The sequence below is a fragment of the Rhea pennata genome, chromosome 22 (genome assembly GCF_028389875.1).
Source record: "Rhea pennata isolate bPtePen1 chromosome 22, bPtePen1.pri, whole genome shotgun sequence".
Classification (NCBI taxonomy): domain Eukaryota; kingdom Metazoa; phylum Chordata; class Aves; order Rheiformes; family Rheidae; genus Rhea; species Rhea pennata.
The window spans coordinates 8,293,632-8,320,124 of record NC_084684.1 but is presented as its reverse complement, the minus strand read 5'-3'; the positions used below and the strand labels follow the sequence as shown (position 1 = coordinate 8,320,124).

General features: G+C 53.7%; 1 protein-coding gene across 3 annotated transcripts in view; it reads right to left on the bottom strand.

Annotated features, from left to right (window-relative positions):
• TP73 (tumor protein p73) overlaps positions 1-24,996 on the bottom strand; it is a 29,202-nt gene extending 4,206 nt beyond the window's left edge. For all 3 annotated transcript variants that reach the window (XM_062593050.1, XM_062593051.1, XM_062593052.1), the window contains exons 1-8: positions 24,958-24,996; positions 20,076-20,321; positions 3,478-3,664; positions 2,983-3,098; positions 2,316-2,425; positions 1,889-2,031; positions 1,050-1,138; positions 538-662 (exon numbers count right to left, since the gene is read on the bottom strand). In XM_062593050.1, the coding sequence (XP_062449034.1) occupies positions 538-662; positions 1,050-1,138; positions 1,889-2,031; positions 2,316-2,425; positions 2,983-3,098; positions 3,478-3,664; positions 20,076-20,321; positions 24,958-24,996 (1,055 nt within the window). The remainder of the gene's footprint in view (positions 1-537; positions 663-1,049; positions 1,139-1,888; positions 2,032-2,315; positions 2,426-2,982; positions 3,099-3,477; positions 3,665-20,075; positions 20,322-24,957) is intronic.
• Positions 24,997-26,493: the final 1,497 nt, after the last annotated feature.

Here is a 26,493-nt window from a genome sequence, read left to right as displayed (position 1 = left end):
GCGCGAAAAGCTCGTTTGCACTGGGAGCAACCCGGGACAAACTGCAGCCGTGCGGGACCGGCTGGCGCGCACCTAGGCCGGACAGCAGCCGCGCGCGTCCGCGGGAGGACTCTGCTGTCGAGGGGCCCCGCTAGTCCCCGCGGGCAGTCCCCCAGAGAGGTTTGCAGTCCGTGCTACAGCCAGCACGTCCCAGTGTCCCGAGAAAGCCCCCCTCCACACTGCTGCAGCTCCCGGTAAAGGCAGGAAACGGATTTCTGCCCTTAACAGGCGTGGAAAGGGGAAGCAGGGAGAGGCACCGCGGACGCGTCCCAGCTTTGGCCTCTGCAGACACGGGCCGAGGACTTGCAAGTTTCCAGCTCCCAGTATCTTCCACCTCACCTCCGCAACCGCTTAGGGGACAGCTGCTCGAGGGCCGGCCGCACGGCCAGGGCCGGGCCGCTCTCCGGCCGCTCGCTGGGCCTTGCTGCCTGCTGCAGAGCTGCGGCTGCTGGAGCGGGGGTCTCGGGAGGCCTTCCCGGCCGCTGCAGCGGTACTTACTGCCTTTGCAGAAGCTGCTGCTGCTGCTGTCGGTAAGAGTCGACCAGCTGCTGTGGGACCAGCTCCACCAGCTCCAGGCTCTCCTTTATCTTCATCAGGATCTCGAAGTTCTCCCGTCCTCGCACCTGGAAGGGGGGACAAGTCCAGGCCTTCACTTAGGCCCGTCTCACCTGGCCCTTTTACACGGCCTGCCTCCCATTTTTGCTACCCCGGCCGGCAGGGCACAATGTCACTGCGACCAGTAAATGTTCAAGGGTCCAGGATCCCGTCAGACGTTTGCACCCTCAGATGCTTCCCCCCTTCTTTCTAGGTCTCCTCTCATCCCTGCGAGACATGCTGCTGGCCCCATGCCGGCCACATTGCCGAAGACCTCAGGACTGTCTCCTCCAGCCGTGCAACCTCATCCTTCCTAACACCTCATCCCCACGGCGTTTCCCTCCGAGGGCACAAAGCTCCAGCTGTCCTAGGGCAGGGCAGGCAGGTGACCACCAGCGCGGCTCTCGGACACTTACAGGCACGTAGTACATCTCCTCCTCCCCGTGCCTCCGTTTCTTAATGCCAGCCCCCAGCGCAGGGATCCCCTGTGGGCTCTGCTTGAAAGCTGGAAAGGAGAGAGGAAAAACTGTCAGTGGGAAACAGAAGTCCAACCTAGCCGTGGGAACTGCTGTGGCCTCGCTCCCCCAGCAGCAGTGGGGTTGTGCAGCCAGCAGCCTTGGGGCAGAAACAGGTAACCGGCGTACTTTGCAAACCTTCACTGAAAACAGGGAAATAACTGCCTCTAGCAGACTTAGCTCGACACACGTCTACTATGCTCTCTCTTCCAGCATTTGTGGCTTTGGGAAGCGGTTTTTGAGTTTTGGATGACAAACTAATGCAGAAAATTCCCTCTTTCCCCTCGTTTCTGAATGCATTTTCCTGCATTGTCCCTGGGAGAGCAGAACACGCGTGAGAACGCTCTGTTTCCCTGCAGTATTTAACCTCCAAACCACGCATGGGCTGCTAGCAGTTTAACTGTGTCCTGGCACTGATGTCCCTTTATTAATAACAACGATGAAGAACAAATTTATGTGGACAGGAAGGCCCCTCACCAACAGTATTGCACCCTGGGAGGAAGGGGAGGCAAGTGCAGCTTCTAAGATTTGAGACTTAAGAAAGGTGAGTGTTGTGCCCAGATGTGGACTTGAGTCTGAACTTCTGGAGCACGGTGGCTTTGGCTGCGATAGAAAAGGAGGCGGCGTGGAAGCAGCTGCGTTGCTTTGAGCGGCGAGGCGCCCCAGGTGCTGGCCAGCAGCCGCGGAGCGTGGCAGGACAGCACCCCGAACCACCCACCTTTCCCGGAAAGAGGACTCACTGCGTTTGTTGGCGTTGCCGTTTTTAGCTGCGCTCTCGTTCAGGGCTTGCTGCTCTCGGTAATGGTCTTCATCCGCTTTCCGGTCTCTGCCAGGACAGGCGCAGATCCGTCCTTCAAATGACCTCCGTCCCAGGACCTGGCCACTGCGAGGAGAGACGAATCCGTGAGTTGCATCTTAGTTCAATCCAACACTTCATGGTTTGACTCAAAAAGCCCCAGTGAAGCCCCCGTCTCCTCAGAGCGTGAGCAGGAGTCTTCTGCGAGGGACGAGGAATTCCTGGGGCAGAGGAGGGCTGCAGCCGCACTTGGGGGGACCCCCCCCCCCGTGCTGTGCATAGCCTGAGGGTGCTCCCGAGGACTCCAGCCCCCCCGGCCGCAAGGAAGGAGGCCTGCCCGGCGGAGGGATGGTGCTGTGACAGTGACTCACTCTCTCGTTTCCAGGGTTATGATGATGAGGATGGGTCTCCTGTTCATTCCTCCCACGCAGCTGCTATTGCACATGAAGTTGTACAGAATAGTGGTGAACTCGGTCCCCACCTGCCCCAGGAGAGGAGAGCAGACACAAGCAGGGAGTGAAAATCAGGAGCCCTGCAGGCTGGGACTCCGCCCTGACGCGAGAGGCAGCCGCGAGGCCCGTGCCAGGACCGCCCTGCGGACAGCAAGCGGAGGAGATCCGAGGGGAGATTCCCGGGGGGAGGGCAGGAGCGTGTGATCTCGCACGGAAGGGACCATCCCAGCTGGGAAGAGATGACTCTACAAGGGCTGCGTGGTCCCCGAGGGCGGGCTCCTGGCCTCCAGCCCTGGCCCCAGGGATGGCCCTGGGCACCGGCTTCGCACCGCACTTTCCGGCAACAGGACACGGATGCTTCGCCCCCCTCCCCGGCTGCGTGTGCTCAAACGCATCCGCCAGCAGGGCTGCGAGCAAGGCAGGGCGGCCGTAGACACGTCCTGCCGGCGGGACTCCCGCCCGGGGCGGCGGGTCTCCCGCCACGCAGCCCCGCTCCCGGCCGTGCCTCCCGCCGGCCACCCCTCCGCACGGCAGCCGGGGACGAGCGCCGGCTCCGTCCCCCCCGCCCTGGAGGCAAGCTGGGTACCTGCGGGGGCTCGTAGGGCACCATCACGCTCTGCCGTCCCGTGACGGGGTCGTCCACGTATTGGGAGAGGTTGTTGCCCTCCACGCGGATGAGGTGGCTGGCCGGGGCTGACTGGCCTGCGGAGTCAAAGGTCCGCGTTGGAGGGCAGGGCCGAGGCTTCGGGTCCTGCGCGAGCGCGAGAGGGGCTGGCACCCGCGCCGGGGCGGAGCGCGGCAGCACTCCCTGCCCTCCAGCCCCTCCGAGCGCGCTGCCGTGCCTGCCGCGCTCGGACCCCCTCGTCCTCGTCGCCGAGAGCTTAACGGGGCGTCGAGAGGTGCCGGGGCTCCTGCTGCACATCCGCAGGCTCACGGGAGCCCCTGGCCCGGGTGACGGGCACGCTGGCCTTGTGCTAGGTCTGCTTGCCCGAGGAGCAGGAGCTCCCCAAGGAGCTCACAGCCCACGTTGCCCCCTTCTCCTTCCACCAGCCCAGCGGAGCGGTGCGAGACCAGCACTCACCATCGTTAAAGTCCCGCCCGAGCTCGTGGTTGGGGCAGCGTTTCACCACTTCCGTCACGTGCTCCGCTTTCTTGTAGACAGGCATGGCCCGGATGATGGTGCCTGGCGGCGGCGGGCTGGACACCTTGATCTGGATGGGGCATGTCTTGGCAATCTGACAGTAGAGTTTCTTCAGCAGAGGGGAGTACTGGAAAAGAAGAGACACCTGCGCTGGGCACAAAATACGATGTGGGCAGAGCTGGTTATCGGGCTTCTGCCGCCCCTCGCGTGAAGCGGCAGCCACCTCTGCAGCGCGGGATTCGGGCGCAGCTGCCCCTGCCCGTGTGTGCTGAGCGTGCCCCAGCCACCTCTTTACACTCAGAGTTCTCCCCCCGACCCGCTCCGGACTCCTCATTGGCATCAGACGAACGCAACCGGGAATTCCTGGCCTGAACAGAAGTTAGACGCGCTCCCGCCTTGCATCGGCTTCCCTTGCAGAAGCGAACAGTCATAAAGTCACGTTTTGAGTGGGAAGGGACGCAGCAGCTTTTCCCCGGCCAGCTCCCGCGGGCAGGCCTGCAGAAGTGAGAGAGCTGTGAGACAGCCAGAAGTGCTGAGAACAACGTTCGCCTCCTCCCGGGCGTCCTCTGTGTCCCAGCGCTCCTCACGCCCGGCTCCGCAAAGGAAGCGGCTGCTCCCTGCTCTACCTCGCCAGCCCTCCGCACGCGCCTGGAGGTGTTTCTTGAAGGGGACAGGGAGAGAGAGAAGGTTACTCCAGCATGCTAGGACAGGCGATTTCTTCGCGGATCCCGGCGGCTCACTGGGGGCGGGAGGAGCTGCCCGGTACTAGCTGGCTCCCTGCGCAGATGTGCCAGGACAAGCTGAGATCCACCGCACGCAGACCTCGCGAGAAGGGAGGAAAGAGCAGCTCCTGCATGTCCGATCAGCTCTGTTTCAAACAGCTACGAGGAAAGCGGTGAAATCCTAAAGGATTCCCTCTGAAACGTTCGTCTCCCTTTCTGTCACGCCTGTCCGCTAAGTCGGCCGGAAAGTGCTGCCGCTGGCAGAGTTTGGGGCTGGGTCTCCGAGCAGCGCAGGAGCAAGCAGGCGGCCTGCTGTCGGCAGAGCCTTTGCTCCACGGCGTCGGCCCTTAAGGCCTCCAGCCTGCACTGCTGCAGGGGAGCCGGCTTCAGCACATGCACAAGACCTCAGGGTTTAATGAGGATCAGCAAGCGCGATGCTCAGCGAGCTTTGTCCTGACCACGCTCGAGTCTTCACAGACGCTTCCAGCCACAGCAGAAGTTCGTGGAGCAGGCAGGCCGCGACAGCAGCTGCACGCGCGCGAGGCCCCGGGAGCGCAGAGCGCCGCGCGCGATCGAGCTGCAAGGGCGGCTCCGGCCGGCGCGGCGCCCCGCGTGCGGAGCGGCTCCCGGAGCCTCCCCGCCTGGCCCCGGGCGAAGCGCCGCTGCAGCGGCGGGGGCGCGCCGCTCGGACCGCGGCAGCCGCTTCCCGCGCAGACGCGCTCGGCTGTGCTCAGCCAGCAGCAAGACGCGCGGGCCTTGCGAAAGGCCTTGCCGTCCCCTCGCGCGAGAGTGCTCCTGCGTCAGCTACGCGGGCTCCAAGAGGAGCCTCGCACGCCCGTCGCCGAGCCGCAGGCAGGGGCGGGGGCCTGCACCGAGCTGCGAGCCCTGCGCTCGCTGTGCTGAGCCGGGTGCCGGGCTCAACCGAAGGCGCCTGCTAGGAGGGAGGCTGCGCGGGCGCAGAGCGCGGGCAGCACGAAGCCGGGGCGGGGTCTTGAATTTCGGCAGCGGTCGGATCGCAAGGGACCGTCCTCTGCAGCCAGAAGCGCTAAGGCAGAGGCTGCGGCTCCGTGCCTGGATGGGGAGAAGCTGCAGCCCGTTTTGCAGGTAGGCAGAAGACCGGCAGTGGGGAAGGCAGAAGTTGCCCTTTACCTTCCACCAGCGTATGGCTCAGACCATCTGCGCGAGGATTTGTGGCTCCCTTCGGCCTCACCAGCGCCGTGCTGTTTCCCGTCTAGCAAAGACTTTGTTTGCTACACAAGAGCCCACCCGTGCTGCACAGAGCGAGAGAAGCCAGTCCCTGCACGGCAGGGCATGCTTCTGCTCAAAGTGTGTTATCTCATCCCCACAGCATCTGCTTCACGCCAAAAAAATACCGCCGTGCAGAATATTTGTGAGGATGTTAAAGCTTGTCCCGAGCCATCAGCTCACAGGTGCGCAAGGGCTAGCGAGGTTCCTTCTGCCAATGCTGTGCTGAGAGAAACCCCCTCTGCTTCCCTTTGGGCTGATGGTGTCGGGCCCGACCCAGGACTGTCAGAGGCACACGGGGCGCCAGGGCTCTGCAGCCAGCCGAGCCGCCTGCGCGCAGCGGGACTGCTTGGAGGCCGCTTGGCTTCCCAGGCAACCCCATTTGGGGGGTCTCAGTGGCAGCGCGGCGCGTTTCCAGCAATGAGAGTTTTTTCCAAGGCTGGAAACTGCAGGCCCTTGCTGCCTCTCACCAAAGTGTGCTGCCCTTCGGTGTCCAGCAACACCACGACCTGGGGACACGAGTTCTCTGGCACCAGTTTGCCCTGAGCGCTCAGGGGGACTGGCCGGAATTACCTGAAGTCTGCGCAGGCTCGAGGCATGGCAGGGTCACAGCCCTTCCTGACACCGATACGCTGAGCTGGGTCCAGCTGCTTCGTGCGTTTTGTGATTCCTCTGGCCTAGCAAGATCCCCTCTGACTTCAGAGAGCATTCCCCTTCCCACGAACGACTGTCCCCCATCAGTTCTGGACCCAGGCAACATCATTTTCTTTGCCTTTTCTTTTGCAAGCTGTACGCCATCGTGTCTTGCAGGACCGGATAAGCACATACCCCCATACGAAATGCTAGAAAGTGGGGGGGAAGCGAAGGGGCAAACGAGATAAGCCATTTACAGGTGCTGTTTGTAAAGAAGTTCAGAGAAGATATATAGGGGAGAGGTTAGCGCTGAGGCAGACTGTGAAAGCTTGCATGCAACCAAGCTTCAATTCCCGCAATGTCGGCTAGCAGCTGAGATACCAGCGCGGAGAGGGAAAGCCGGCGAGCTGGCTGGGAGCATCCGCAGCTAACGCCCGTGGACACTGGTCTTGCATTATAAAGAATAGAAAGACTGTGATCGTTAGAGGGTGTGATCCCTGAAATAGCGATCCGGAGGAAAACTGTGAAGCTGAATTTGGCAGCAAGAATTAACCCTGCATATCTGAGTTGCACAGATTTGCCAAAAGACACAGGATACTTAAAAGCACTGAGGCTCATCGGAATTCCCAGATTTTGCTCTAACACCTGATAATTCAGACTACACCTTAACTCTGCAGACAGGTTGATTTCCTCATGTGATTTTGTATATAAACTAGGGATTACACTTAAATTCAAAGCACTGTCTCTCCCCGGAAGGTGCCTTAATCCCTTCTGCCTGGGTAGAGGAGAGAAGCTCTGTTGTACTGCTTTAGTCCATGCAACCTACTTGGGCTCTGCGCGATTTGGGTCTACTACACTCATTTTGAGGAGAGGACATGGCAAAACAAGGGTTATTGGGGGGGGTGTTCTTCTTTGCCAGGTGTTAAAATACTGACAACTCCTGTCAGAGGATTCTTTCATGTAGACATTCCCGGGCAGTCCCCAACATGCCTGGGAAATAAAACTGCTCTGGAGGAGTAGAGGTGCATTATGGCAAGTTCTTTGGTAACAAATTCTCTCATTATACCATGTTATGACACGGATAAATCTCTGTTAAATAGCACAGCGATTGCCCTGCAGGGAGAAAGGCTGCCGCTCAACACAGGCATGCCTCCGCTGATAACCTTATCATGTCTTAACAGCTCCAGGATTGCCTTCAAAGATCCTTCAACAATAACAAACTATTCTTTTAAGGAACTCCGCGCTGATAACTCTGGGCAAGAGAAGTCAGCTCTGCATCCTGTTTGCCTCCGCACGCAGTATACGCACGGCTCCTCCGCTGAGCACGGAGGTCCTGCAGCCTGCGCTCTGGCCGCTCAACCCGCGTGCTCCCCGCTGCGAGCTCGGCCAGCAGCAGCTGGGAAGCCGAGGGCTGCCTCGCATCCAGCTTGGTCTCAGCAGCAAGGGGAAGGAGCAGAATCCCGGGAGACTCTGCCTCTCCGGCCAGAGTTTCAGCCAAGGAGCGCTCTTGTTGTTGTACTCGCTCCACAAAGAACAGCAGAAGGCATGTTGTGTTTAGACTCCAGACAGGGGCACCTAAAGGGTTATCTGTGTTCACTAATAACCTGTCACGTGTACTCGTACGCGTGGCCGTGCTATGTAACGGCTTCGGTTTGCGGGTACTTTACAAACCGCAGATGAAGCGCGCGTGCCTGGCGTACGAAGAGCGCAACGAAGGCGCAGTGCTTACCTCGAGCTCACAAAAGACAGTCGTAAAGACAAAACCAGAACCCAGGAGTCCAAAATCCTTTATCACATTGCCTACTACTGCCACCTCGCTGCTTTGAACGCCCCTTTTGGCCATGGTCACGTTTCTGCCACCTGCAATAAAGGGCAAACTCTGGCTGTCCTTTCTTATTCCCCCTATTCTGTACAGTTTGGAAAAACTGCCCTCTTAAAACAGCAGCAGCTGGGTCGCTGCCAAGGTTCCCACCGGTCACAGTGCTGCCAAGCGACTTGGCTCCTGGGCGCGCTACGGCACCCAGCAGCGCGCCGGGCGGCCGGCCTGCCAGCGCGACCGCCCGCGCTCCTAACGAGAGCAGCGCGTCGCGCTCAGCTCCCGTTGCAGTCTGCAGGGAGCTGCGATCCTTGTTGCTCTTGCGTGGGTGTAAAAAGCTGCCGTTTGCACTCAAGCCCCGGCTGCGTAGGTAGAAACCAATGGCATCCTGCAAGCGCTCGCCGGGGAGGTATTGTGGAGGAAAAGCCTTGGCCCTCCTCCAAAGGAGCTGTCCCTGGTATATGGGAAGCCAGATGTGGATGCTCTCTGCTCTGCAGGATTAGTGTCTACGTCTTAGCAGGGAACAACATCTCAGGACATCGGAACGTGGTCCTCGGCATGGACTTGTACACTAGAGCTTAAAGACTTAATCCTAAACTTTTTTTTCTCAGCTACACGAGAGCTTGAATACGTTCTGCCTCTGGGCACCTCCTTCCTTTTCTTCCCCCCCACCTCCCCGTTCCTGTTCTAGCCTTTGAACAGCTAGTAGCTTCCTTCCCAATAGCATTATAACTGAAGTAATCCTGTTCACAGAAGAAAATCAGAGATTGTCTTTTACTGTATGTTTGTAGAGCGAAAGTTCACGTTAGTGTGGCTTGTGGGCGTTAGTACAGTATGAACAGCAAATAGGAGTAATATCCCTGAGTAATTGCTTCGGCTTATGTATACTTATATAAATGTATATTCCCATGGGCATTTTCGATAGACAGGCAGCTTTCAAAGTCAGCCTCCCCTCATTTGCCGCTGTGAAACTCTAATGCCGCCTGTTTCGCAGTTCCGTCTCTGCAGCTATGATCTGTCTCGTAGTGCAAGTTCAGAGCAACAGCAACAAATGCAATAGCCGAAGTATTTGACCACCAGCAGTCTTTCACTGTTTGAGTATGCCAGCATTAGCTTCCATTTCTCTAGGGACTCGGTATCCCAAAGTGTCCTCGGAGGGGTTCGTGTCACCTCTGCCATTGCAATGGTCCTACTCGTTGGGTGAGAGAGAGAGAGACCATGCTGCATCCGTGCTGGACCTAACAGGACATCAACGCCCCGAGCAAGAAAGCCCCGTGCTATCACCAGCTCCCGCAGAGACTCCTCGGCTCTCTGTTCCGAGGTTTATCTTAGCGCTGCTGTAACCGTATCCATGCGAATGCTTCGCACGTTACGAGGCCCAAAGGGGCTAATACCCCACAGAAAGTCATGGACCCTAATACGGTTACAGCTGTGAAAAAGTACCAGAATTAACTCTTAACATTCCCTAACGTTCATCCGTAGCGAATGTCCAAGACCCACTCTGGAAGAAGACTTCACTACTTAGATCCGTAGCCATTTCTCCCATGTAGGAAGCAAGAGATGGGAGAGGTGTTTTTCCCCTAGTACGCTGAGAACCTCACACAAAAAATAATCTAAATCTTCTGCGTGAAAACACCTAATAGAAAAGTCCATCTCCCCCCTACTCCTCTCTGGGCAGCAGAACCGCTAGGAGGATGTGTCCCAACAGATTCCGAACTGATAAAATCTTATTTATCTTCAACTGTTGACACTGAAGCGTCTAGACTTGCCTGCTTCAGGAGGGCTGTAGCCAAGTTCTGCTTTCTCTCTTGAAGGAAATGATTCGCTCGACAATTACTTTTTCCACAGATCCTCCCCCCTCCTCCCTACCAGCCTTCTCCTCCTCCTCTTTTACATTCCAGTCTCCTCATTAGTTCTACTCAAGACGTGTCCAGGACTGCAGTCAATGGATCCCAGTAAAGCCACCAGCCTGGCAAGGGAGAGAGAAGAAAAGTGCTGCCTCCGGCTGCTAATTTCCTCGCACTCCCTAGCAAGCAGCTGCGGAGCTGCATCCTGGGACAGGTTTGGACAGATCGCGGTGGAGAGGTGATAATAATGTGTCTGTCATCTTACTCAGACATGTAGCATCTTGCAAACCGCAAATACCGTTAACCGGCTCGGACGAATCTGTTACGACAGATCCTGGAAGACATGCCGACAACAGAGATTAGTTTTCCTTTCTAATTTTTTTAATAACTTTTTTTTTTTTTTTTTAATCACTGGCCTATATAACTTCTCACTAGGGGTGGAAATTCCTGCCAGAGTTACTCTGTTGCTCTTTCGCTATGACCTGGCGTTTGGACACGTCCAGTACACCCCTGTGCCAAACAGGTAAGCATCCACCAGCGCCCGATACGCCTAGGCTCGCCAGCTCGGGCGGCCAGGCGCAGAGAGCCGCGGCGATGGCTGTAAAGGGCACGCGCTAATGCCGGCACTTTCCTCCGTGTGTCTGCAGCCCCAGGCGCTTCGGTGGCGTCACCGATCCCCTGAAAGCGGATGGAGCCGGGGGGCCTGTCACCCTCCGGGTCGGCAGCACCGGCGCGGTCCCAGCACGGTCCCTGCTGTGGGAGCCCTGTCCCGGCTCCCTGTGCTCCCCCTGCGGCGGGCGGACCCCGCGCTGAGCGGGGACTCACGGCCAGGACACCTCCAGCCAACCGCTGCAGCAGGTGCCTAGGACCCCGGGGGTTTCCTCAAGGCTCCCGGCAGAGACCCCCGCATCCTTCGCAGAGCCCCTCTGCTCACTGCAGCCGCAAGCGGCCGCAGGAGACGTGAGTCACCCGGCAGATACTCCCAGCCTTGCTGCCCATGGTGCCTCTGGACCTCCACAGACGTCTCAGAGCAGCCCAGACACAGCTCGAACACTCTGTGCTCCAGCCTGTGCTCTTCTGCCTCTACTGTCATGCCATTACCCCCAGTTAAAATCTCCTGCTTCACCACAAAGGACCTCCATCGCTTCCTTCTCTGCTGTATACCTCCTTAAAATAGCTGCCAACCAGAATCACAGCCTTTCTTAATCATTGCTCAACCAGTACTGGCACTTTGAGGAAATTTTTAATCTTTGCTTCCGAGTCTCACTCCTCCTATAGAGCTGGATACTTTGGTCCCGTGACGAGTCCTGCACTAGAGTTCAGTGTCATCCAAAAAGCAAATCAAGAATTCAAGAACGCAGTTATTTCACGCCATGTGTATGCTTTCATGCATATGGTGATTGATGGGAAGAAAAATAGTTTGCGAACCACTGCTGAAAAGGCGATGCAAAAACCAGAGCGAAAAGATGTGGTCTTGGAAGTGTACCATTGTCATTTCTAGCATCACTGCCGCTTAAATGCTTCCAACTCCCTGAGCACTGAGTGGGGCCTGCTGTTCCCAGGGTTTGGTCACAGCTTGGGGACGCTGAATATGCAATAACCAGACCACAGTCAGGATGCTCTCTTTCTCATCTCTCCTCTAGCACAAAACTGCCCCCTGCTCTTGCTCTCCACTGCTGGTTCAAGAACCAAGTTTGGAAGGTGCAGCTTTCTATCTTCCTGGCTCCGAAAGCATTTACCCCTCAGCTGGCCAAATCTTACCATTCCACCACTGCTGGGAAGTGGCACGAACTCTGCCACCACTTGGCAGTGGAAGAAGAAATCATCCTTGCAAACGTCGAAGGGCTTGAGTCTGCACTCCTGGCTCCCAGAAAGTTTTCCTGCTAGCTCTTGTGCCAAGCTTGGAGGGAATTTTCTTCCCTAGTTGCATGCACACAATCAGAGAAAGCTTCTGGTCAAAGAGGTCACCAGATTTACACTGCAGGACTCGCTCTGGGGTAGCTGACTGCACCATGGAGGAAACACCCTATGTTTGTATCCTTACTGCAGCACTGAGCTTGGGAAAGCAAAAAAAAAAAGGCTAATTTTCATAAAATACTGATTTTACAGGCTCAGATCTTAGAGCTACCTGGTCTTCACACAGGTCAACAGGTCCCTGTCAGGTATGCTCAAGGTAGCACAGCTGGCCTGAAGACTTCCTCCACCCCTGCCAGTCCCTGGCCTGCTCAGCTTCTGGCCTTCACTCTAGCAGCTGCCTTTTGGCTCAAAATCAGATTGTTGAGGAGAGACTTTTCATAACCACATGAGCACTAGCTGTGTGCAGATGTGTGCCAAGTTAGCTGCCCTTCATGCGTGTGAGCGCATGTTCTCCCCTACAAAAACAGGCTCCTAAGAATGCTTTCAGACACACTTCTCATGGTGCTGAACAGAGCCCCAAGTGGTAAAAACGCTCTGCTTCCAATAGCGTAACAACAGGCAAGCCAGCAGCAAAGGGGACCTTGCCGGGGAAGCCCTCGGCCCCTCTGGCAGCCTGGCAGGACCGTGGCGAGCTCCGCTGGCTTACGCCAGCCGGGGATATAGCTACCATGCTCTTACTAGGCTCTGCTGGAACCACCAGCCAAGGCCGTGTTAGAGCCAGGTCTTGGAAATACATTCCCTTCTGCAGCCTATTTATTACCTCGATTCCTCCAGCAGATCCCTCATGTTCACAGCCAGTTTCCTCTGTGTATTTCAGATCCAAACACTCGCAAAAGAGCTGGCCAGAACAATTACCACTGTTTTTCCACAGCAGCCTCATTTCTCCCAGCGCATCCTATCTCATCTCCGCAGTAGTCCCTGCAGGAGAATGTTACGTTCTTGCTGGAGAGGCAGTTGCCAGTAAGTCATTCCCTTGACCTGAGCATACCATACACGTTCAAGATAGTGGAGCTGATAGTGCAGTCATGTTGGAACATCGCACACCAAATTCCATTGCCTTTTTTCTCAATTTCATTGTGTCTGCAGCTCCCGGAGCCTCATCCACACCCTGCTAAAGCTCATGGAAAGCCTCCAGTGGGCTGGCTTCAATGGGCTTTGGAGCAGGTTGATGCTGAGGTTGCTTTCCTATTTCTGGCATGCCAAAATGTCCATGTTCTTCTGCCCAGGTACTCCAGATAAAAACGAAGATGTTTATGGTCCAGATATAGAATGTACTGAGCCAAGTGTGCCCCTTATTCAATTCCAGGCCACTGGTGTTAGACATGAACATCTCTCAATTACGATAAGGTGCCAGGAGATAGTTTCAAGAGAGGGGTGGGGTCCGCTTTCTACAGCTAATCCTGAAGACTTTTCACTGCTCTTTACAACTGCCTTTCTACCTCAGTGTACTTTAGACAGGAAGCAGCAAAGGAGTACCCACCTCCTGCACCACCAGTTATTTCAACGCTCCCCTGTCAGTCGTTGTCAGACAAATCACTTCGTCCCCCCGCTCCCCCAATGCTGAGCTCCAGCTGCAGTACGCGTGGAGTGAACGGAACCAGATTCAGCCAAACCCTCCCACCACTGCAGTCTCCAGCCGGCCAAGTGCTGGGATGCAGACTGGTTTGCTTTGGTAACGGCTCCATTGCTACCCATCACAGCAGGAGTTATCCCACCTTGGCTTTGAACCTCTCCAGCCATGCAGACTCTACAGCTCGCTGTGGCAGGCTGTTCTTTCACCCAGACAGCAGGCACAACCTGTCAGGGGCCCGGGCACGGCCTCGCCTGTGTGCCAAGCTCAAGGGACGTCCAGCTTGCTTGTTACACTTGGGGGCCTAGCCTGTCGTTTCAGGACAAGAGCCCAGGCGCGGGCAGAGGTTGTGAGCGAACATGCCCTGCTCTCCCAAGCGCTCCTACTGCGAGAAGAGCAGGCACCGTCGGGGAGGTCTCCGTCAGTGCCCGGGGCTCTTGTGCAAGACCAGGCAATTACGCAGCGTTGGATAGCTCGATACCCTGGCTTCTTTTGCAGTTGGGCCACAGGAGGCCAAAGACCCTATTAACAGCTCTGCTGGCTTTGGCCACACGATAGCATTTTACAAGGGAGGGAGCACCGATGCACCTCAAATCAGACTTGAGAAAAATACTAATTATCTATCAGTTACCAGCTGGCCAGCGTGGTGAGGGGCTGCCTGTGAGAAAACAGCCGAGATCGGCTCACAACTCAAGCATGTATGGGCAGCTCCAGGGAGCCGAGAGTCCTGATAGCTTCCAAGAAACAGGCAGGCTGTTGGCATGTCCTGTCTTGCACAGCTGCAGCTCCTAGTCTTCCTCCCAGCCCCATCAAAACAGCCTATCGGGGGGGTGCGGGGTGGGGGGGTGGGGAGAAGGCTTCCAAAGTACAGGGAAAACCTTATTTTCAGCGTCTGTTCAAATTCATCGCTCTCTGCTGATAAGAAGACGATGAAAAATTGAAAAAGGAAGGCGGTGGCAGCCTTGAGGGCTTCAAACAGAACAGACCAGGACCAACGGCTTTGGTTGAATGTTTGTCGCAACAAGCACTTTCCAAAAGTCAGGTTTTACGCAGTGGTCAGCGCACAACCCAGGGACTCAGGAATCCCATCACACGCATCTGGTGCCTGGAATCTTTACGCGAGAAAGGAACCATTTCTGGCAAACACAAGCCCCAAACACATGGTCGGAGTCTTCCTCCCTTCTCCATCTGACTTCTTCATAAGTTTAGAAATTCCCCATTTTAGGGTAGCAAAACCAAAGCATGCTCCTCCGGTTTGATTTCTTACACTGAAGGCCTAAGATCCCTGCTTACTAATGCTCTGCCAAGGCAACAGTATCTGCTTGAAGTAGGGCTTATCTTTAGAAAGATACGTATACTCTTCATTTAAATACTTCGGGAGCTGGAGAATCCACCACATTCCGTGTTAAATTGTTCCCGTGGCTAATTATCCTTGCTGTTATGTTTCTAGTCTGAATTTGCCTGGCTGCAGTTTCCAGGCACTGGATCACATTATGTTTTTTTTCTACTAGATTAAAGAGTTGTCTGCTATCAGAAATCATCTCCTATGCAGGTACTTGCAGACTGTGATCAAGCCACTCTTCCTCTTCCTTCCGAGAACTCAAACACACTAAGTTTCTTTGCTATCTCCCTACAAGGCATATGTTCCAAATCTTTCGTCTTCTTTGGACCTCCCTCTCAAATCTTTTCTATTTTGTCAACATACCTTTCGAAGTGTGGACACGAGAACCACATACTCTAAGGTAGTGGTCTCAGTAACGACATAGCTGTAGGTAAACTCGCATCCCCACCTCTCTTGTTTGGACCCCTGTCGAGTTAGTTACCCCATTGTACGGGGCGCTCATGTCCAAACGGTTCTTTGACCACGAGCCCGAGGCTCCTTTGGAGTCTCCTCTCCTAAACGTGGGACCAACATTTATGTGGTTAATGTCTCACCACGCATTGAGCTGTGCTGCCTGCACAGCACTCCAGTGAGCTCCCCGCAAACAGGCCAGCGGGTAAGCTGAGTTGCCTCCAACACGCTTTACCATTTTTTGTTTGACTTGCAAATGTTACCAAAAATTAAAATTCGTAGATTTTTTTTAAGCCTGTGGGTAATGGCCCTGCATGGTAGGGAGTCCAAGTGGGTCCTGTGGGACCTGTGAGCAGTCTCTCGCATATGTAACGTGATTCGCTGCTATTTTTCCTTTCCCAGATGACGCATTCATTGGTGTAAACTGTGCCACCCTGAGTATGGATAATACTGATTCTCCTCTCTGGAGTATCTAGAGGTATTCAATCAAAACCATGAAAAATACGCATCTATTAAGTTAGTTATACACTTTTATAATCCAAAGCTTATGACTATATCATAGAACTACGTCAAACAGTTTGACAAGACTATTTCCACGAAATTATTTGGTTCGGCACTGCCTATGCATGCAACTTTTAGTTCTCCATTGGCTGCACTCTGAACGACTTGCCCCAAGATTTTGAGAGACCTGCAGAACTTCTGATCTGCCACAGTCTTTCCCCTATTCATGGAGGGCTCCCCGGTGCTCTGAAACGAGGCATGGCCGGACTGATTCAGGGGAATTTGCGGTGAACTCTGTCAGAGTTCTTGCTGTAAATTCTTTGGTGCAGTTAGCCTTAAAATACTTAAAAGCCATGAGGCTTCCTCAGCTACTGATGGAACAGGAAGTATTTTTATATTGTCATTTCTTTCAGAATGCTGAATAGAATTGCTCATGTCCTTCTGTGCACAACGACTGACAACTTAACTGCTTTTGACAGAGACTGGAGCATTACTGAGTTTTCAGCTATCACTGTTGCTAGCCCTACTGGCCATACCTTCCAGCTTTCCCTGCCAAGTGCCTGGGTTTTTTAACAGCTTTCCCATTTTTACTTGTACACTTCCACATACACATCCATCATTTATATAGAGAATCACAGTTTGGGCTCATTCTTTGCATATTGACTGACAGTGTATGATGTACAAATTTTTGCTGAATTCATTCATTCAGCTTTCAAGCTGAATGGAAAGAAGGAGCAGCCCTATCTTTCAGCGGAAAATAGAAAGTTCCACGGTCGTGACAGCTCTCAATCAGAAGTTGGAACGAATTTCTCGGTCAAGGCAGGATGATCCTTTTCGTGCAGATGGTAACCTGCAAGTGTCTGACAATTTACACCTACTTCAGCGGTCCTGTGGCAGTTAGCCTTTCAAATCCTGCTCTTTCTGGTGCGCGAGACACTGATGATCCACTTCTATTCTCAGCTACACTCAACTTCAGTACATTGAAATTCAGGCCGACTAATGCCAGTACTGCAGTCAGCCCCCTTCAAGGGAATTCACAACAACCAGAGATTGTTCAGAGATCCACACATTTCGTTAACTGCCCTGTTCAACATTTAAGACAATTCAGATATTTAACTTCTCCGGGCTGAACCATTTCCCAAGAGGCTCCCGCCCTCCGGGAGAGCATTCGGAAACATCAGCTCCCCGCGTCGGCTGCCAGGACACATCCACCGCAGCCGCTCAGAGCCGCCTAGAGCAGGCTCGCTGCGTCTGCCTCGACGTCCCGCTGCTCCCGCGAGCTCCTCCGATGTACAAAGCAGGTCTTCCTGCAAAGGCTTGAGAATGAAAGCGTTCTCCTCCGGATTAGCACAGCTCCAAGCAGACCGACACAGCAGCTTCAGGACTGCAGTCGGCACAGGGTGACTTTGGGCTCAGTATAATTGGAGTCCTGAAAAAATCCCAGGTCCCCGGTTACTGCTCTGCCATAGCAGAAGGAGAACTGAACTGCACACCTGCCTTCTCCCACAAAGAATAACCAATTCCTCCTCGTATGTGGAGCAACCCGTGTTCAGGAGGAGGTTTTGGACCGGAGTTAGTGCTCTGAGGGTGACGTCCAGGGCAGAATTCACCAGCAGAACAAATACATGCCTGAACCTCTCCTTGCAGAAACAGCAACGGCCTGTCCCAGAAACGCCGGGGCATTTCCAGGCTGGGACACGATTACCAGCAGGACAGCTCCTCACCACAGAGAATGGCTCCAGTGAAGGAAAGGTGCAGTAACTAGCCTGCTCGTCTTCACTGGCTCAGGAAGCATCTTGCTGCTCTATCCCTTGCTGGCCCGGGGACAAGAGGCCAAAAAAGGTCTCAATGGCCTTTTTGCCACCTCAGCGGCTGCAAAATTCATCATCTGGGTAAGGGAAGGGTATTTCCTTATTGCTAAATAAGGGCAAGGAAAGAGTGTATTTTTAAAGGAGTTCTCTCCTTATTTTGACACATACGAATAGATCCTGTCCACACTGATGTCCAAAGGTATTCCGCAGCACGCAGCCTGGCCCTGCCCCCTAAACATGACCGGTAGCATGGGCTGCGGCTCCCCTCCGTTACAAAGCAACACCCGAGCATTTCCAGCCAGCGACAGTGGCAAGTGCAAGAGCAGCAGGCACTTCCCAGCCCTCTTCCTCCCGCATCAGGACAGCTGGAACCAGCCACGGGGCATTAGCGTGCGTTTTGTTTCTCTTCAGATGTTTCCGGTTTTCAGAATCACCACCAATGAGCACAGTCTTCTCCTCTGGATCTTTACTCATCACAACTAGCAATGTGCCAAGGATTTCAGCAGGACATCCAGTCTCCTGCCACACCTGCTCTTCTGTCCTGGTCCCCGTGGGGCACCGTGGCACGGGAACAGCTTTTTCCCCTGTGCACTCCCTATGAAGCTTTACATGTAAGTGATGTGAGCTCTCCGTCAATAAAGACAAGAATGGCCTGGAGTTAGGTCTCACTCCAAAGACCTTCAGTTTACTCACAGCCTAACTAAAGGTATTCTTTAGCAGCATCTTGCAAGAAAGATGGCTAAAAATAATGAAGATTTTTCCATTGCTATGAGGGCAAGTTGTATTTAATTACAGAGTTAGTCGCAAGTCCCCAGTAAGCATAAGTTACCAGTGAATTCACGAAACTCTGGTAACTCGACATGGACTCTGCCCTGTTAACTCAGCCATGGTGTCGGGCCCCTTCAAATGCCAGCTCACTGCTGGCTTGCTTGAGGTGTCCATCTACCGCTTCCGAGAGCTAAGCCGTCAGCGCGGTCTTGTACTGATCAACGCTGCCTTCCTTGTTTCAGCGACAACGGCTCCTAATCCCGACCGCGTATCCAAATTCTTGGCTCTCTAGCTGCCAGGGATCGGCTTTAGCAGTGCTCGTGGTACCTGAACGCCGACGGCAATGCCTGGGGCAAACCACCCTGCTGCGGGCTGCGTGCTTCACCCTCGGCGCAGGCTCACCTGCGGCGCAGACGGGGTCTCGTTACCCTGCCTGCCTGCTGGTTTTCCCAGGAGAGCTCGGCTGTAGAGACAGAGCAAGGGGCTAGCGAGAGCCGCTGTAGGTCAGCCCTTCCAGCGTGCTCTCACCAAGGAACACCAGCCGCTCAGTTTCCACTGCTACCCTCAGAAGCAGCTAGCAAAACAGCACCCATGGGACAGAGCGGGAGGCCGTGCGGTGGGGTTTGGGTGCACATAAGCACCCAAAGATGCTTTCTGTCTACCGTGGAAAGGACTTTCTTGGCAATTAAACACATCAGCCTCCAAAAATAAAAAGTCATTATCACACCTTGGGCTGATACATTGCTCCTGGTCTGCTCTGCCTTTTAGTGATAATGTCAAATCGCAGCTCCAAAGGAAGCCCCATCGCTCCCTCTTTGTGCCCGTTGTCTCATCCCAGCGTTTCTGCTCTGCTAACATTTCCCAGAGGAGAAAAGTGATCATGAAGAGATCTCCCAGGCATGCAGGTGGCAGAAACCAGAGCGGGGCTGGAGTTGCTGGGTGAGGATGGTTTGAGGTGCACACCTCACTGCCACAGAAATGTCTACGGCAGAAATGCCTTAAATAACAGCTGCAGATGCTTCTCTGAAAAACAGAGTTCATACAGACTCAAAAGCCAGGATGTGAATGCGGGACCTTTGTCCACAAAAAGGAAAAGAGCTGTTGTGTTCTCTGAATAATTCCTAGGTCTCTTGTTCTATACAGACGACTCCTCTGACTGACTTTAGGACATGCAATAAAATCTACAGTGGACCAAACTTGCATTTCAGCTCAGTAGTATCAGGCTACTGTGTTCATATCTCACATGGCATGATGCTGTGTATAACCAATTTGGGATTAAAAATCTCCTTTGTTATTTTGCTGTGCCTTCTAGAAATTAAGTCATTCTTCCAACTTTTGAAACGGAAAAGGGTTACAAATGAAAAGTAAGAATTCAAGGCAAAGCAAAGAACAGCTTCAGTAGGTCAGAGCAAAGGTCCAGCTAGCCCATTGCCCCATCTCTGACAGCGACTGCTGGCAAATGCTTAGGGAAATACTATAAGAACAAGGCAGGTACTTCTCACAGTACATTCTTCCAACTTTGTGATTTTCAGGGACATTTACCTACAGTTTAGGGAATTCCTGAGCCAGGGGTTATATTCCGATCACTGTGTTTAAGTCTTTTCTCCATTTGATAAAAAAAAAAAAAAAATCCTTAAATGTAAGCATCGATGATTCCTGCATATTTTGCTTTTCAGGACCAAACCCTATTTGCTGCCTGCACAGATGTCAGGCAAAACACCCTGTCAGGCTGCGGCTGCACAATAACCACGCGTCCTGCAGCTGAGACTGCAACAAACTGCCGCTCACAAACACGCCCTGCGCATCCCTCTGCAAAACAACACCGATACATTCAAGTGTCTGCAGCAGATTCACTGAAAACATTTACTGCACTAGAAAGCTTCTCTTTAGTGAAGGCAAGAACACATGCAACTTACTGTCCAAGTGGCTGACTTGGCCGTGCTGGATTGCTGGAAAGTCACCTCAAAGTGGTGGGGCCCAGGGTAGTCAGTGTTGGAGGGGATGACGGGAGCTGGGGACATGGCGTCGAAGGTAGAGCTGGGCTGCGAGTAGGGTGAATGCGTTGGGACATTGGAGGTGTGCTCGGAGCTGTAAGGGCTGCTGGAGGCTGCTCTGCTGCCGATGCTCTGATCCATGCTGTTGTTCAGCAAATTAAACTGGGACTGGAGGAAGGGAAAAGGGGAGGAGGGAAAAAAAGAAAACACCAGCCAGTTTAGAGACATGGAAACCTCAGCTACACTTCTTCAGGACTTCAGGTGTCCTGTTACAGCGCCCTTAAAGGGCCAGCGCGCTCGAAAGTCAACCAAAATAGTTGTTCTGGGTTGGTTTGTTTTTTAAACAGGTCACCACTTGTGCAAAGGATAAACTTAATACATTTAAATCACCTCCGTTTATCAGCTTCATCCTTACTGAAGGCAGCAAGATGCCAAGACTCTTGGATTTCTAGAGCCTTTGACTACGCACGACAACGCTTTCGGCAGCACGGCGGATTGTTTCACTGTTAGGAACAGGCACGTATTTTCTGCGACGTGCTAAGACGTGGGAAACGTCCTGCTGAACCGAGTGGGAAATGACAGTCGCCACCCTACCTACCGGCGTCCGATCACAGAAAGAGGCCAGATTTTCAGAGGACTCTCTAGAACCCCATTAGTTCCATCGGTTTTAGAGAGTTTCAGTAAAGGACTGTTCAGCGTCAGCCCTCCAGAGATGAGATGAGACCAGACAAATCCGAGCCCTGACTGGAGCACACCCGCATCTCGTGCGGGGTATGAAGATACCATCAGAGCCCAAACTCGGTTAAGTACTTCTGTTCTGCCCAAGCTGAGCCTAACCCTCAGCTCGCTGCTGCTGTAAGCTGCTGGGGGTGAGTTGGCTCTTGGATGGCTCATGTTTCCAAAGTGGGAAGGAAGGGTTTGCTTGCCGGTAGCCAGAGCACCCCAAGGCATTGTAAATCCCTTGAGCTGCTCTAGGGTTTAGCACCAGCACGAGGGATGCAGTAGCTTTCAGCTGCCTGCAGCTTGCTCCTGCGAAGACTGCAGCCTCGGTGGATCCGCGTGGGTGGGGAGAAGCAGCAAGGCCAACCTCGCCGACGGACGCAGCTACTAGCTCTTCCCCTTCCACACAGCCTGGGCCAACTTTGTTGCTTCTGTTGTCATTCCTCGTCTAAACTCTCATGTCAGCTGTTCCCCAATACGAGCTGGCAGCTCGCTTTTCCTGCAGGCATAGCCGAGGAAAAGCTGCTCTCCAAAGCATCGTGGCTAAAACGTACTTAATCTTTCATCTGAAAATCGGACAAAAAAAAATCTGTTTTCTTGCAGTAGAGAAACAAACTATTTTTAAAAAAATCAAATTTAACTGTTTCTCAAGCAACCCACTTGCTTCTTGCAGCAAGCAGATTTTTTTTTTTCCAGAGACCTGTGGTTTCAGCATTGTTCAAGGGTTGATCTACTGGTATTTCTAAGCCAACAGCACTCTGGAGATCCCGCGGGTGAGTGCCGCTGGCGGCCCTGGGGGCCCTCCTGGCCGCCCCGCTGCCGCGGCTCCGCACGGCGTGGTGCGCGGGAGGAGGCACGGAGCCGCCCGCGCACCGTCACCCGCCGCGGCCGCCACCGCGCTCAGCCCGGGCCGCTCCGCGCGCGCACCGGCCGCGGCCTGCCCCGAGCCGCGGCTGCCGGGTGCCGCAGCTGCGGCGGCTCTTGGAAACCGGCAGTCGTCGGAGGACAAGGTCACCCGGCGCCGCGCTCCCCAGTCCCAGATCGGACACGACCAGCGGCCTCGGTTATTTGCGTTTTCCCCTCTGAACGCCGCCAGGCTGCAAGGCTCACAGCTTTGGAATCAAGAGACGTGTTTTAACTTGGGATCCAGACCTCACCCAACTGTGTACAGTATATAATGGTTTAAACACAATCATCCTTCTCCAGGAGAGCTCTCCTGCTGTCTGCGTCTCTCACGAGGTCGTTGGAGTCGGTGACTAACCGGAGGAATGCTGAACAAGATTTGACTCGCTTTCACAAATACAGGCATTTTCTCCCCTAAAACATGTGCACAAACCCCTCTATTCCTCCTCATTGCTCTATAAATAGCCTTGCCAGAGATGAACAATTTTTCCACAGTTCCAGAATCTACCTGGAGAAAAAGTTACAAGAACCTTCAGCAAAATAGATGTTAAAGAGGCACGTGGCAAGCCATTCCTGTGCAGCTGGGAAACCGCAGCGAGCTTTCAGTGCGCGAGCGGGCACAGCACAGCACCAAGTCAGCCACGCTGGAAGGCGCGAAGCACATCGCTACCTTTGCAAATGAAAGCTCAGACACCGACCAAGAGCAAAAGATTGTCGCTTTGGGGGCACGACAGTTAATACCGAGCCATGGCCAGACACGGACGGCAACAGTGGGCTGCTTCATTTTCTCATGCTGACTAGGACGATTAAAGGACTTCCAGAGAACACCCGTGACGCTGGTCCTCTCCGAGCCAGGTCTGTTTTTCTCAGGAATAACTGTTCTTAACTCAAGGAGCAAGCAGACCGGTTTTAGTACGGTCACTGCGTACCCGCGTACCTACTCATCCTTAAACAAAACCAGGTTAAGCTCTGATCGCCAGGCAGAGCCCGAGGCGGGCGCTGCCTCAGTTAGCCACGTTCTGCTCAAATGGGAAACGAACGGGAAGCACTTTGCCTCCTGGTAATACCAACTTCTCTGGGAAGAAGAGCTCTGTAACTGCAGTGCGGCCCAGAGACGAGGCATCTCTTGGAAACGTCTGGGGGAAAAAATCCACCGAAGTCACTCTTACGGCTTTGCGAGTGTCCAGCGGTTACGGCCACCGCGTACAGCTCAAGCGCGTGAGAGTAAAGTTCAGCGTCAGGTAATCAGGACGGATCCACCGAAAAGCATACCGAGACCACCGCATAGACAGAGCCTTTCCTCCGGAAACAAGGGCAACCTCCGAAACATTACCGAGACACGGAAAGCAGAGCGTCGTCCCTACGAGCGGGGCTGGCCGCGGCCGAGCCGCGGAGCCCTGCCGGGGCGCTGCGCTGCTGTGCCCCTGCTCCTCTCCGACCCTCCATCCCGGGGGAAGTGCTGGCACCGGGCTCCTGCTGGCAGCAGGGACGCCGCGACACTTGGCCGGAGAGCCGGCCCGTCTGACTGCTCGGCGAGCACGGCGGCTGGGCTGCCCGAGAAAGCAATCTTTTGATCGCGGGAAGACGAATGCAACACAGAACAGTGCTTTTTTCTTGCAAAATCCGTCACTTGAACTAAGCAAATCAGAGTCTCTCAAGTCCACCGCTCGGACTCTGCAAAGGTGGCAAACCAACCTGTGCAGATCAGAGGGGAACGTATCCTTCAGCCTTTTTAAACTCCAATTAAAACGGTTTCCTTGTATGTTTAACACTTTTATAGGCAGTCAGGTTCCTTGTCTCACCCTGTTAATGCAATGGTTTGGTTACAAGGCAAAAGGCATGCCCCTCAAATATATATGCATAATTTTTTTTCAATAAATTGTTGGCAGCGATACTCAAAGTCAAGTACGGTGGGTAAAAGGACTAACTTGTTTTTTTAAGATTGACGATATTTTTGAAGCATTCCTTTAAAAAACAAATCCAGCATATGAGTGTTTGTGTGCATGTGTAAAAATGTGCATATTTTACAGGTTTATATGTGTGCGTGTGTGTGTGTATTCACACGGCTGCAGTAATGATACTCCAAGAAACAGGATTACAGCAGAAAACCAACCCAGTGCATATGTATTCTGTACTACACACGTAAGATAAAAAGGAGAAACTAAATAATTTAATGTCATGAAGAACAACATTGCATCTTTCTATCTATACCTGTAACTATGTCTGTCTCCACATCTAATTATTTACCAGTGAATAAATAAGAGAAACACTCTGAGAAAAGCTGATCTGTTATTTTTACGGGTGCGCGAAAGGAAGAAGTGTCTTTCCTTGCCTGTGAAGATCCTTCAAAGATTATTTTGTTTCATGCACGCTGAATGCCAGAGAGCAGATACGGCAGCTTTTGACTATGAAGGCGATCCCGGCACTTGAGGACAGGGCTGTAAATACATTGCATACCAGCACATGTCGTACTGCCTACAACCGTACGTACCATCCTCTTGCTACACTCTCCCAGGCACTTTCCACCGCGAAAGGAAAACCTGCCGGGAGCACAGGTCCATGCCGAGAGCTCAGCACAGACGCAGCTGCCCCTGCAGTCCTCATCCTTGAAAGCCCCCAGTGAAAGACGAGCTAGTGCTGGTGGGCTGAGCACCTGCGGGCTCCGAATAGCATGTTTCTTTGGATGGATGCTCAAAGCTGCTCTTACTCTTTCAGTCTGATTTCTCTAATACGTGCAACAGCTCATACACGCGAAGAGCTAGGCAGTCTACGCCGACAGCCGTTTACCCCGAAGATCTCAATCATACTTAAGACTCGGCAAAGCTCCACGCACGACTTAGACAAAGCAAGAGGGAGAGATTAACCAAGTATCCGAACCCCCCTCTGATACAATTTATCTTTCACAACACACCCCTTGCCTACACGTACTTGGTGTTTCCGACAGCATAGAGCAAGGACTGCTCCCAGTTCAGCCCTGCTTCAGCCCGCGCTCGAAATCAGCTGCCCTTCCTGAACCAGCGCTGGATCGCGTACCAGACATTTCTGGAGCAGCGACGAGTGCTAAAGCTCAGAAAACAGAACTAGAACATGCATCTTTGCCAAGCTCTTTTCTTTGGCAGAAGAGGACAATTCCAAGCAAGAAATAACAAGGCAAAACCCATTAATAAAAAGTAGCACCTACCGTGGTATAATTCTGCATTGGGTCGCTAATGTACAGCATTTTAGTCTTCTTGGAATTTACAGATAATTGGGAACTTTCCTGCCACCGGAGTCATGGGGTCAGGGGGAGATGGAGAAAATAAACGGAGTATTAAGGAACATGCAATGATGGAACGTAAGGAGCAAGGCCAGGGGAGAGGCAGCTCCAGGGATGCTGCACTGGCTCGCTGCGTGCAGTTTGTTGGCTTTTTTGCTTTTTTCATCTCCCTTAGTTCTGTCAACTAGCTGCATCCAACAACAAAACTGGGCCCACCCCTTTCCGTCCCTCATGACTATTCATTAAAACACAGGGCAGGCCTCAGCTTGCCCAGTGGTGGACCGGGCTGTACCAACCATCCTCGCCAAGGGGAGATCGGGGGTCCTGCTCCATAACGAAACGCAGCCAGTTATAATTCCAGAAAGCTGCCTGCACAGTCACGAAAGTAAAAACCCATTTGAATGGCACCCTGTGTCAACTGGACTGGCTGGGGTGGCTACATTTGCCCTGACTCGTACACTCAGCGACTCCGAAACAGCTCCACCGTTTGTAATCCGGAGCTGGACACGTCAACCATGGCCACCGTTCCCTGGTCCATCTGCCCCTCCACCCGCCTCGGCCTGGGCCCGGGGCTTTTCTTTCGGTGGCCCATCAGTCGCAATACAGCACGTCGCCAGCCCCGGACAGTGTTAGCAGGGCGTCCTTTGGTTCGAACGCTCCTGGAGGACACGTTGATAAAAACGCCCGGAGAACAAGGAGTCACACGGCCGTCCCGGTGCTCAAGCCGAACTGAACAGGCCCCGATGAAATAGGGATGGGCTCGCAAGGCCTCGCAGGGGCAGAACATACTGCCTCTCTACCGAGGACGTTCTTGCAGGTTTGGAGCAAGGGAACAGCGAGCTGAGAGACAAGTGATTTTCCAAGCTTTATGTCCACCAAAGCAATGCTCTTTTCTTCCCCATCATCCCACCTTATTTCACTAGATTTAATATTTTTCATCGAGAGATGAACTACTTTCCCTTAAGAAACCTGGGAAACTCGGATGTTTACAGAACAGCTGGCTGGGATCATCCCAGGGCTTCTTCGACACGAGTTGTTGTCTGAAGACTTTGAGTTCTTCCTGCTGTCAGGAAGCTTTTCACACATTACATCTTACTGCCTCATCGCTGCTGTTCTGTGCACGATGCAGGTATAGAACTACTGTGAAGCTAGAAACTGGAAGGTGTGCCACCAGGATGTGCTCACGTGGTCGTTTCTGCAGGTGCTTTAATTCCAGAATTAGCATCCTGCCATCACTGGCAGAGCCAGGTGCCCGGGGAGCTCCTTTAACGGACGCGTTTTACACCCGGCCAGCCCTAACGACAGAGCCTATTTCAGCAACGAGGCAAAAGCGGAGCACGAGGCTGAGAGCAGCCTCGAAGATCCGTCAGCTCCAGCATAAAGCCCCTGACCCATCAAATTTCCTCTGGATTTGAGACTGATGGTTGAGTGCTGTTTACGTCAGCCAGACTTCACCATGGA